Source organism: Nannobrachium achirus (genome assembly GCF_963921795.1).
Source record: "Nannobrachium achirus genome assembly, chromosome: 16".
NCBI lineage: Eukaryota > Metazoa > Chordata > Actinopteri > Myctophiformes > Myctophidae > Nannobrachium > Nannobrachium achirus.
In genome coordinates, this window is record NC_137823.1 from 29,048,479 (window position 1) to 29,061,204 (window position 12,726).

At 42.0% G+C, this 12,726-nt stretch overlaps 1 protein-coding gene across 1 annotated transcript; it reads left to right on the top strand.

The window, feature by feature from the left end:
- Positions 1 to 3,662: 3,662 nt before the first annotated feature.
- On the top strand, positions 3,663 to 10,848 carry stmn4 (stathmin-like 4; the record flags this gene model as incomplete). Its single annotated transcript, XM_080744848.1, has 5 exons — positions 3,663 to 3,675; positions 5,053 to 5,148; positions 6,326 to 6,534; positions 7,681 to 7,872; positions 10,789 to 10,848. 5 exons carry the CDS (start codon positions 3,663 to 3,665, stop codon positions 10,846 to 10,848), a joined length of 570 nt encoding a protein of 189 aa, XP_080600974.1.
- Positions 10,849 to 12,726: the final 1,878 nt, after the last annotated feature.

Sequence of the window (12,726 nt, forward strand, 5' to 3'; positions counted from 1 at the left end):
AATCTATATCGGAGGGTGTTTGTGAGGTTTGTTCCCTACTAAAGCATCTAATGAGTGCATGCATCGCCATCGATTTGTCCAGACAAAACATCCTACTACCAGTCATTTAGACCATCAGGATTGGCTTAACGCCTAAAATGTACAGACTCAGCTGGCTCACCAGGTGCAAAGTTATTGTGAAAGCGGAAGCAGAACACCAATATGGAATGGTGGGGCACAACGTAATAGCAATATCCCTGGCTCAGTTCCTGTGTCCTCTCTCTGTCCTCAGTGTTATGCCTCTCTACAGAAAAAGAGGGGGAAAGAATCGTTGCCATCAAATTGTATTGTATTGTGGCCTTTTTACAACCAGTCCATTGAAATTCCCTCTGCAGCATTCTCTCTCTCTCTCTCTCTCTCTCTCTCTCTCTCTCTGTTTCTCTATTGACAAACGCAATGGACAGCTTACCCCTGCAGGAAACATTTCACTGATCAGCAACCTGGGTGCTATCACAAGATGAGGAGAGCAGGTGTGTGTGTATGTGTGTGTGTGTGTGTGTGTGTGTGTGTGTGTGTGTGTGTGTGTGTGTGTGTGCGTGCTTGTGCGTGTGCACGTGCACGTGCGTGTTCTTTCAGGTGTCCTTTACAGTAGAAAATGGACGTTATTGCACTGGACACAACTGAGCAGTAGTGTGTGTGCGTGTGTGTGTGTGTGTGTGTGTGTGTGTGTGTGTGTATGCAGTATGAGGCTACACGTCGTCCTTGTGTGGACGTTCCTCTGGGGAGGGCATGTCAGAGGAGTGAAGGCACTTAATGAGACCTCTCTCTCCCTCTCCTCTCTCTGTCTCTCTCTCTCTCTCTCTCTCTCTCTCTCTCTCTCTCTCTCTCTCTCTCTCTCTCTCTCTCTCTCTCTCTCTACTATTATTTGCACAGTAAATGCTGATGTCTTTTTGCATAGGAGAGAGCTTCTATATATCTGCTCTTTTTAAATACAAGTTGTCTCTGATCGAGTTCTCCTCCATGAAGGCCTGCATCATCATGGCAGAGAGAGGAGGGACAGATTTACAGCATCCTTCACATGTACATAAATTCAGTGCTGAGCATAGCATCTAACATGGAGGGGAGAGAGAGAGAGAGAGAGAGAGAGAGAGAGAGAGAGAGAGAGAGAGAGAGAGAGAGAGAGAGAGAGAGAGAGAGGCAGGGGAAGCAGCTGATGGGAGTGGTTACACTTGGCTTTGATTTTTGGGCTCTCTCCTTCCATGATTCCATCTCACTCTCTGCCTCGTTTGCATCTATCTCTCTCACTCTCAGCTTTGCTCTATACTATAGCTTTGCAGTGAACATGTAACAACCGTTAATATACTCGATCTATATGAAGAAGATTACATTGCATTTTTCTTTGAATGATATAGTAATGCTCTGATGTTAAAGCTACACACCCTAGACGTATTTAAATGAAATCATTGTTATTCGAACCAATCTGTCCCTCAGTACGATATAATTTCTACTATACTGTACATCAGGGTTCCCCAATTAGTTTTCCCCAAGGGCCGAATTATGTCTAGGGTACCAAGCCGAGGGTCACAACATTGCAGGGGGCGACGGCGGCATTCCTGCTACTCCAGCGACAGTTCAGATATCGTCGTTGTCAGGTGAAAATCTTGTGTGTCCAAAACCATTCGTTTTGAATTTATCAATTTAAAAAGGATTTAAACTAGTGAAAACAGCTGATCTACAAGCACACAACGCCTTGCGGTGCGAGGCGTTGTGTGCTTGTAGATCTGCTGTTTTCACTACTTTTGTGCGACGGCCTTGTATGATTTGCGAAGGAACGTACAAATTTGGAGATACGAGATTTCCACACGACAACAACGATATACTAGTGTTGTTGCTGCTCTTATACCACCATTATTACTGGGGTTGGTGTGGGCCAGACAGTAGCCCCCCGCGGGCCGCAAATGGCCCGCGGGCCACCTATTGGGGAACCCTGCTGTACATCTTCAGTAGGTGGTCTCTCTAGCCTAGGCTTCCACTGAAATATTTCAACCCTGGTGTTGGCTAGGACACCTACTACATGTAACTCTCCTCCTCCCAAGAATGCCTTGGACATTATGGATTTTTTCTTTTTCTTTTTTTTTACCTCACCGGAGTTATATTTCTGGTTAGAGCTAATGTCCCCTGTCGATTCACTGTCATAATCTATTTCCTGAAGTTAACCACTAAATCCTTACATCATTAGTTGCTCACAAAATGGTACATAATTTCCGACATTTTGGGAACTTGTTTTACATTTGGGAAAATCTTTGGACATTGGACATACAGTAATAACATGCCAAAAAATAGACCATATTCACCAGCCGGCCATGTTTGCATTTTGCATTGGAAAAACCGGGTTGGCAACGGGGTGGCATTTTATTAACTTAAAGGCAAGATGGCCACCATGTGAATATGGTCTATAAAGGTACAGTATATACGGTATATGGATACCACTCTCCTGCTTTTGTCAGAAAGAGATAACACCTCTGTCCTAATATGTTTTGCTTGTAAAAAATAAAAATAAAAAACCTTTGTAACTCAGAGTCTACAAATGACAATCCAATATATTTGTTTATTTATTATTTCCGCCAGTCCAGAGGCGAAGATTACGTTTTTGTCCCTGTCCATCTGTGCGTCTCTGTGTGTGTGTGTGTGTGTGTGTGTGTGTGTGTGTGTGTGTGTGTCAGCTTATCTCAGGCTCGGTTACCGATCAGTGTGAAACTTTGCACACACACTCCCAGTAGGCCAATGAAGAACATCCAATGTTGGCCTCATGGGGCACTATGATATGCCGCACAGCGTTGTATTGGTGATTTAATGTTTGGTGGCACGCTAATTTAATTACCTCACACGCATGTTGCTTAACACCTCACTACTGGATTTAGCAGGATTTAGCAGTACATTGGCTTGTTCCTATGTTACTGCACACTGGTGTGACTCTACAGCTTTTGTAAACGTTGTTGAGGGTTGAACTTAAAGGGCCACTTCACCTCTGGGACAACCCTATCTTATTTTATTGTTTTTAGGGACAACACAATCCTGAGTCATTTTTTGTGTTCAATCTGTGTTTTTAGATATTTTAGTATTTCAGCATGACTAGTGATGCATTTTGCATTCATCAGTGATGGGTTGTGCATCATATGAGGCAAAATGCATCACTAGTACATGCTGAATTACAAAAATATCTCAAATAACAGATTGAACACAAAAAATAACAAAAAATAAGGATTGTGTTGATCGTGTCCCAAACAACAATAAAATAAGATCGGGTTGTCCCAGAGGTGAAGTGTCCCTTTAAGTGTTGTTTTACATCGATGCATGTGCATGCTCCTACTCAAAAGGAGTGTACCCGCTTGACACGACCAATACAACACTGACGCCGCTTCACGTTTTGGCCTGTTACTCTTGACCTGTAGGTTATACAATGAAAAATAAATCGTCCTTCTCTCTCTTTCCTCTCCGTTGCTCTCTCGTCCTGCGTCTTTCTGAATGTGTTTCTAACGCCCCCCCGTCTGTCTGTCCATCTGTCTCCCTTTTTTCTTCAGAGTAAGAGTAAGAAGGATCCTCAGTTTCCTTGGCGTGACAGAAACACTGTCAGACAGACACACGGACGGACAGACAGATAGACAGACAAACCCTGAGACAAGATGACCCTGGCAGGTAAGTGCAGTGACAGCAGTCAAAGGAACCATCAACACAGACACACGCACGCCTCTGTCTAACCCATTTCTTGACCACGTAGTAAACTCCTCAGTATTAAAGGACGGTTTCATCACTTTTCAATCTATCTTCATTATACTAGTCCTCACTAATGTTCACATAATAGTCCTCACTAATGTTCACGATAATAGCAAAACAAAATAAATCTCACTCTGTGGGCTCTATTTTGATTGTCTTAAGTACCAGCTCTTATGCTTTAACTTAAAGGCCTGTCCATGCTGTCTCCGACCACCAAACTTTTCGTCAGAAAGGTCCAGTTCAACTACAAAATGACATCACTCGCATCTTCTGAAATGCATTACCCCGAATTAGAGTATTGAAAACTGCACGTCGGAAAGTCAGAACTCTTTGACAAAAGGTTTGGTGGTCGAAGACAGTATGGACAGGCCTTTAAGTTAAAGCATAAGAGCTGGTACTTAAGACAATTAAAATTGAGCCCACTCTCAGGAGGGCTGAGGGCAGTTCAGAAACCTGTCTACCAGTGACATCATCGTTAGGCAGATTATTTTTTTTAAACAAGATTTTCACAATAGATTTGTATTATTGCGAGAACAATAAGCATCATAACTTTTCAGGAATAGAAATCCTGCCGTTTCTATTAGCTTGGATTCCCCATCAATGAAGTCACTGGTAGACGGGTTTCTGAACTGCCCACAGCGCTCCTATGAGACACAGACTGTGTAGAAATAAATGAGATAGGTTGAAAAGTGGTGAAGTCGTCCTTTAAGAGTGTACTGATGGAACCAAATTCATCAGAGTTAAGTTAATGTTGAAGATTGAAGCTTTAACTGCACATACTGGATTACATTTCCCCATCATTCCTGACCCCATCAAGTAAACATCTTTATTCCACCACCCAAAGATATGAACACCTAATCTTAACTTAATGACTCTGCATGCATGGAAGAGGTCATTAAATCATTGAGTCATTATAAGACATTTGAATAGAAATTAGCAACTTTTTGCTAATCATCTTTCTTTTATGGACTGGGTTTTGTTTCCAATTATACTGCATGTTTAACTCCCTTTCCTGCTTCAATAGAAATGCATCACACATTTTCCTCAAAGCATGGAGACTAATTGGTAGATAATCATTTATTATTGCTGGCAACGCAATTATTACTAATGATGCCAATTATTTTTCTTAAAAAGAGATTTAGATTCCGCTGTCAGCGGCCACACAAGCTGTGTGTGTGTGTGTGTGTGTGTGTGTGTGTGTGTGTGTGTGTGTGTGTGTGTGTGTGTGTGTGTGTGTGTGTGTGTGTGTGTGTGTGTGTGCCTGCATGAATGTGTGCTCATTATGTCCTCTCTCCTCAGCCTACAAAGAGAAGATGAAAGAGCTCCCCCTGGTGTCTCTGTTGTGTGCCTGCCTGAATCCACAGACTGCAGACAAGCCTACATACAAAGCAGAAGGTGACATAAAGCAACATCAGTATTATTAACAACCACATAATGTGTTGTAGCACGAAACCTTGTGTGTCAGTTCCTTTCTCTGTTTTAATAGCCGATCCACAACCACATGTGTTGCGATTGGTGAGCTTGTAGATCTGCTATTTTTAAAATGTTCCAAACATTTTGAAATTGTAAATAACTCCGCCAGCATAAATGGAGATGTTTTAATCATCCCCAAGGTTGCCCTTATTCCGTTCTCATAACATAAACTTCATTGCAGACACAGGCAATCGCCTGTCTATGTGGCACATTATATGGGAAGTTATATGGGCAGTTCCTACTAATGATGACTCAACCAGACAATCCGGTACACTTTCCCTTGAGATTCTAACTCCCTTTTCTGTGGAAGTTCTTGACGTCCGACTTCCCAGTAACTGACAACACGTCACCAGGTCATTTAGAGTTTCTCAACTAGTGGTCGATAATAAAAAAAGTGAGCGGTGCTATTTATGAGTTAATGTCGCTAAGCGTCCCACGAAGCTTGGCCAATGTGATCCTGGGTGTACAAACGGACAAAGCCAGATGTAGGAGCTTAGCTCCTTCCAGGAGCACTGCTCAAAAATAAATATACAAATCTTCCCTTTCTACATTGCTAAAAGCATGGTCAGGGACCACCAGCGGTCCACGGACCACCCGTTGAAAACCCTTGGGCTAAACCACTGCAAAGGTCCTTTAACTTTGACTGAGAGCCCTTTCCTGTGAGGAGACTGCAGAAACAAGGTCCTAGCTAATTCATTCTCCATTATTCAGAGAATACAGTAGGTCTGTTATTTGCTCCTTCTTTTCTGACAGAAAAAATACACACACATACATATGTATATCAGTGGTTCCCAAACGTCTTAGCATGAGACACATAAGAGAAATATGATGTCCCAATGTTTTTTTCTTTTTTTTTGTATGGAATTTCTTTCTTTTCTTTTTATGGAATATTTTGAACTTTTATGTGATTGAATATTTGAAATGTTCCTTTCCTTTCTTAAAATATTAGATTCTTCTACTTTTTGAATTACAAAAATTCAAAAAGTAGGTTTGTGACTCAAATATGAGTTCAGAGTCCCGACCAAGTGTTTGGGAAACACTGTTGTAGTCTATATCATACATACAGTATTATACTATATTATCATCATACCCCTGACAGATGCCGTGGACCTGGGCGGCTGGTGTGTCATCAAGGATGTGGAGGTGATCGAGCTGAACAAGCGGGCCTCTGGCCAGGCCTTCGAGGTGATCCTCAAGCCCCCTTCCTTCGACGGCGTGCCGGACCTCAACACCTCCATGCCGCAGCGCCGAGACCCCTCGCTGGAGGAGATCCAGAAGAAACTGGAGGCTGCTGAGGAGAGGAGAAAGGTAAGAGGGAGGGCCAGGCATGTGCACACATTGACACCAAATGGGGGCTTGAGCCCGGAGAAATCTCGCTATTTCTACGTGTCATTATTTCGACTAAGGGTTAGGGTTAGGTTTTAGGGTTAGGTTTAGGCATAGTTTTACTGAGGTAAGGGTTTGGGTTAGATTTAGGCATAGTGGTTAACATTCACCAGGTTAGCATTCACCAGTGTCGGCAGGTTAGCATTTCACCAGGTTAACATTCACCCGCGTCGAACAAATGGAACGTCGAACAAATGTTATGTTGAAATATCGACACACTCTCCTTGAGCCCAGCTGCCCTTTTACCCGTCTGTAAAAAGTGACCTCTCCAGACCTAATCTGGGTTCCCAGAAGTTTTTCACTTTTTGGCCACTAGACCATAAATAAGTGCAGAAAATAGCTGACCTAATAATAGCTGTCTGCTATTTTCAATATTTTCACCAAGAGGACCTTTTAGAAATTTCAGCCCCCGGCCCCCCGCCTCTCTAACATTCTCTGCACCTCCCTGGGGAGGACATATAAAGAGGATAGACAGAAGCCGATAACAAAATATTCTATGTTTATTTGGGTCGGGTCTGAGAGGCTAAATCTCATCAAATGGTGGTCCGTGGCTCAAATGCCATAATGGACATTGATGTGAAAAGGGTTGATAGATAGATACCTTTATTATCCCAAGGGGAGAAGTGAAGTGAAGTTATAGGGTCAAGGGGAGGACAAGTTAGGGGCTTACTTACTGTAGCTGGTGGAAGGAAATAAAGCAAGCAATTCCAAAGCAAGATCCATGGAGGCATCATTTATTATGTAATGGGTGATGGAGGTGAAAATATTAAGCAGCATTGATTTTTCTAGTTGATAACCTTTTTTGCCATTTTATTCTCAACCTATTCTCTGACACCATCGTCTAAAAGTGGCAGAGAATGTGACACAACCTAGCAATTATCCTAAAAAAAGGCTACTTCAAAGAAAAGTTGAGATACTGTTCAGCTGCTTGATAAAATGATTAGCCTCCATGTGTGGTGTGCTGTTGTTGTTGTTGTTGTTGTTGTTGTTGTTGTTGTTGTCTGCCAGCTTCTTGCCTCCTTGTTCACTGGTCGACTCACTGTACCTCTGCTCTGTGTCGCCCTCTAGTGCCAGGAGGCGGAGATGCTGAAGCACCTTGCAGAGAAGAGGGAGCATGAGCGCGAGGTCATCCAGAAGGCCTTCGAGGAGAACAACAACTTCATCAAGAACGCCAAGGAGAAGCTGGAGCAGAAGATGGAGGCCAACAAGGAGAACCGGGAGGCTCTGCTGGCTGCCATGCTGGAGAGGCTGCAGGAGAAGGTACCGTTTTTTTGCATGATATTTTCTTTACTCTAAAAAGTTTGTCATGCGTATCCATGGTTTGCATTTGTAGTCCTACACCAGCCGTGTTGAGGACCAACACAGGTGTTCCGATTAGCGTAGAACATTAGTTCTATGCCAATCAGACACATTGAAAAACCTGTGTTGGTCCTCAACATGGCCATTTAGGACTACAAATGCAACCCATGAATTGTCACATGTATTCACAGATCCCTCTAAAAAAAACTTGAATATTCTGTGTAAAAGTTAATTTTCTTCTGTAATATAATTCAAAAATTGAAACTTTCTTATATTCTACATTGCGCATTCAGTGAAATATTCAAAACCTTTTTGGTTTTAATGTTGATTTTTTTTTATGGAATACAGCTCCAATACAGTCCAGTGTGAAGTTTCTGCAGTCAGTGGTGATTTGGAATGCTATGGCATCTGCATGCTTTCTTTCTTCTTTTAATATTATTCAAAAAGAAATTAGATCTGTAGACTATTTGGCTATGTGCCACATAGGCTACTCTAATTAAACTTCCCAAATAGAGCTTTTTTTCACAGCTGCCACAAATTTTGGCATGAAATTGTAAACACAGGTGTTACCAATTATACTAATTAAGGTTCAATTTCATTCAGGTCCAACAGCTGGTTCTGCAATTGTGCATGCTGGCTGGCTCATTGCAAAGTGATACTACTACACTAAATGGAACGGAACCTTACAGCATAATTACACTTTGCTAGAGGTTCGGGTCGCCGAGTAGTAGTAGTTACCTGGCCATGATGGAGGCCTAATATAACCCAAATATTGTTGATCATTTTGATAATTTCGACACGGGTGAATGTTAACCTGGTGAGTAGCTAACCTGCCGACGCTTGTTAATGTTAACCTCTATCGCTAAACCTAAACCCTAACCCTAACCTCAGTAAACCTGGCGCTGGTGAGTAGCTACGGCTATAGGGCTCCACCAAAAAGACGGCGTCGTGCCGGCATCAGACGGCGATAAAATAATGAAGCGAATTTGAGTGTCCAACGTCGACGTTGACGCTCGACACGCCCGGTGGACCGGGGGGAACCTGCCGACGCCCGTAGTCGAAATAATGGGACGTAGAAATAGCGAGATTTCCCCTGGATAAAGAATTGACTTAAATGGCATTCACACCAGGATGTTTCCATGTTTAATGGATCCTGGAGCGTAGTCAGTGAAGGCTGATGTGAATTCTGTTGCGGATCAAACAAACAAATTCCACAAAAAAACGGTGGTCTCGCTTCGCACCAGAGTGTGATTCACTGTTGGTGTGAATGCAGTCCACGTCAAATGCAGAAAATGAAACAAAACATGTTGCATTGTGGGTTGAAGAATTTGTAAACAGCGGGGGAGAAGCAGATCGAGGTGCGTGTTTCTCCCGACTTTGGTGCTCATGCCTCCCTATAACTTAACAACTTTTCAATAAATAGAAATGCTTAAAAACCCATGAGAAGTCCTTCATTGGCCTAAAATAAAGATAGCCTACAATTGCCTACAAGTGTGCAATAACAAACATACACAAGTTGACAACTATTGACACAATAATGACAATATGTGCAGTTAAATGGCTACACCATAAAATTCTAAATGTTTCTATTTTTACTTGTTTTTTATTCTTCCCAGTGTCTTTTCCCACCCAAAAAAAACACAATTTATTAACTCTAAGCCTTGCCGTTCATCTTTGTGATTTTCTGAGTGGGTGTGTCAGAATTGTTCTCTCCTGAAAAGCTCCCCTGGGTGATGTCATCCAGTGGAGCGTTGCTGTTGGCTAGTTCAGAGCCATCTAGGTTAGTTGCTTCTGCTTCCTCAAATAGGCGGGGGCGTTAGGGAGATAACATGGCCATTTTGCGCTATATTAGTCTAAAAGCGCCAAATTTTGCACAGATGTAGCCCAGGGCATGCTCTAATGATTTAGCTAGGGCGCCCGAGTCGGTGACCTTCGGTGTCGCCACAGCGGCCAAATCAAGTTGGGCTCCCATCGACTTTCTATACAGGAGGAAAATACCCAGAAAAACTTTTTTTTTCTGGGTATTTAAATAGGATGTGAGGGGTCTAACTAGGGGTTTGTCATGATGCTGAATCCATTGCAAGCATTTGTTTTGCACTGTATAGAAAGTCGATGGGAGCCCAACTTGATATGGCCGCTGTGGCGACCCCGAAGGTCGCCGACTCGGGCGCCCTAGCTAAATCATTAAAGCATGCCCTAGGCTACATCTGTGCAAAATTTGGCGTTTTTAGACTAATATAGCGCAAAATATCCCTAACGCCCCCGACTAAAAGGGACGAGAGGCGGGCCATAACAAGACTATGAGGTGGGTGGGGTAAAGTGGTGAGGAGGGTGGGGGGAGAGCGCCCCTGAACCATTTCAGCTGGTATTGCCGCTGAAAAGCCTTGGAATGAAAGAACAACTGTCCATGAAAATGGATTATCTGAGTGGTTGTTGAGCCTTAAACACCTGTCTAAGAACATATTTTGAGCCAATATTTATACAAATAATATAGTTTTATATTCATGGTGTAGACCCTTTAAATAATGGCAAATTAACAACCCAAAACTCATTTTTACAGTTGTATTGTGCTTTGAATTAGTAGCCTAATATTGTTAACAGCCATACATTTTCATGTCAAAAAGCCTACCGTAAAAATGTTATTCTATGTAAAAAAATATGTACTTTTGGCATTCGGAAAGAAATTATAATAATGACTAACAGAAACTTCTGGAACATTTCCATTTTTATCCTTGTTCATGAATTTTACATGGGGTTGAATAGCGTTTTTATATTCTTGCTCAAATGTTCGTTGTTCTCTCCTCTTTCATGCTAAGGCTTTCACAAAATGCAAATGATGTTACTGACGTTACGATGGTTGTCTCTTGTGTCTTGCAGGATAAACATGCAGAGGAAGTGAGGAAGAACAAGGAAATGAAGGAAGAAGCCTGCCGGTAGACGAGTGGAGCGAGGGAGTAAAGGAGGAAGAGACAGGGTGAGAGAAAGAGAAAGAACGAGAGAGAGGGAGAGAGAGAGAGAGAGAGAGAGAGAGAGAGAGAAAGCAGAACTGGGTTTTTTGTCATGAAAAAAAAAAAAAAAAAAAGGAGATCAAAGCAGTGCAGGAACCAAAAGAAGAACTCGAAAATAAACCCAGGAGAAAAGGCAAGAATTTGTGTTTTATGTGTGCTGTAACGAAATCTACAACAAGTTGTATAAACTCTTCATGGAGAAACTCCAAAAAGGTCTTTGTTTTTCTAAAGGAGCGTGGGGGGGGTTAAGATTCATACTAAGTCGTACGCCAAATCCACAACTGTTGCTGGACAAAAATGCGACATAGTAAGTTATAAATTAGCCTTAAATAATTTACACAATAAAGGTTCAGTGTACGATTTTTAACAGAGAGGAGTCTATTATGATAATTGAAGAACAGATTAGAGCTGAATGTGATAACCATAAATGACAACGGCATAATTTCCCTAATTCTGGTTTAACAAGACAGTAACAATGTATAGTAAAGTATGGTTGTTACTTGTTACTGAGCATGATTGTGTAATAGATTATTTTTCTTTAGGTATCACCTAATATTGAACAAGCCATCAACTCATAGATGATCAGTCGAGAGGAGTTGAACGTTAGACCCAATTTAGTTACACGTTGTTACTGTCTAATTACACTTTAATTAGGAGGAAAGGGTAGTGTAAAGTAAGCAGTGGTTCCAAGAACGTTTTAGCTCCAGCCTTTTTAGCTAAAGTGTTACCAAGAGAAGAGTGATGATGTACATTTTTTGTTTTGTTTGGAGAGATGATGTGCATGAGGAACCGTAAAAGATGTAGTTAGAAAACCTGTTCAGTCATAGCTAATGTGGTTACAGTCTCACAACCCTTCAGCCTCTGTTTCAGATGCGTGAATCAAAACAGCATCCCGGTTTCGACAATGGAACAAGGGGGGAGCACTTGTTTTTGGTGGAGATGGCGGAGGCACGCCGGCGTTATATTATAAACACAATCTGATCTAGCAATCATGACATAGGCTATTTATTATAATCACTAATTCACTATGAAGTGTCTTTAATTATAATTAAAGTAAAAATAGTCAAATAACAAACAAGGACAAATTGTTCTGCCCACAACCTTATCAAACCAAAATGCCTAAACTACTGTAAATGTAGGCCTATTATAACTATGATAATGGTTCTTAATTAGTTCCAATTATTAAGTATAATACTTGACCTTATAAATATCGAATGTTTATGATTGTATATGTTATGAAACATCGCATAGTCGAGCGTTGCGACGGTCGCATGAGCCGACTCAGCGCCGTTATCGACTTATGTGCCGTTATGGACAGAATAGTAAATCTTCAGCCCCCCCAATTTCGTCACCTCCGCGCGGTCCAGGGGAACACAACGGAGCGCTCCCTACCTCCGGTTCAGCCAATGACAAGCTTCCACTGCCGATACCGGGATGCTGTTTTGATACACGCGTTTCAGATAGGCTGCAGTAGTACATTCCAGTAGACAGTACACACACACACACACACACACACACACACACACACACACACACACACACACACACACACACACACACACACATATACACACACACACACACACACACACGACACCCATATATGGGCACAGCACACACTCATACAAGCAAACATATACAAATTACAAACACGCGTACTTACAGAGATAAATACACAAACACACAAATATGCACTCGCGCACGCACATACAATAGAGAAACAGACATTCACACAAGGCACAGGTACAAATACATACATACACACTCACTATACCATTCAGATCTGATTAGCCATTTCCCCTAGTTC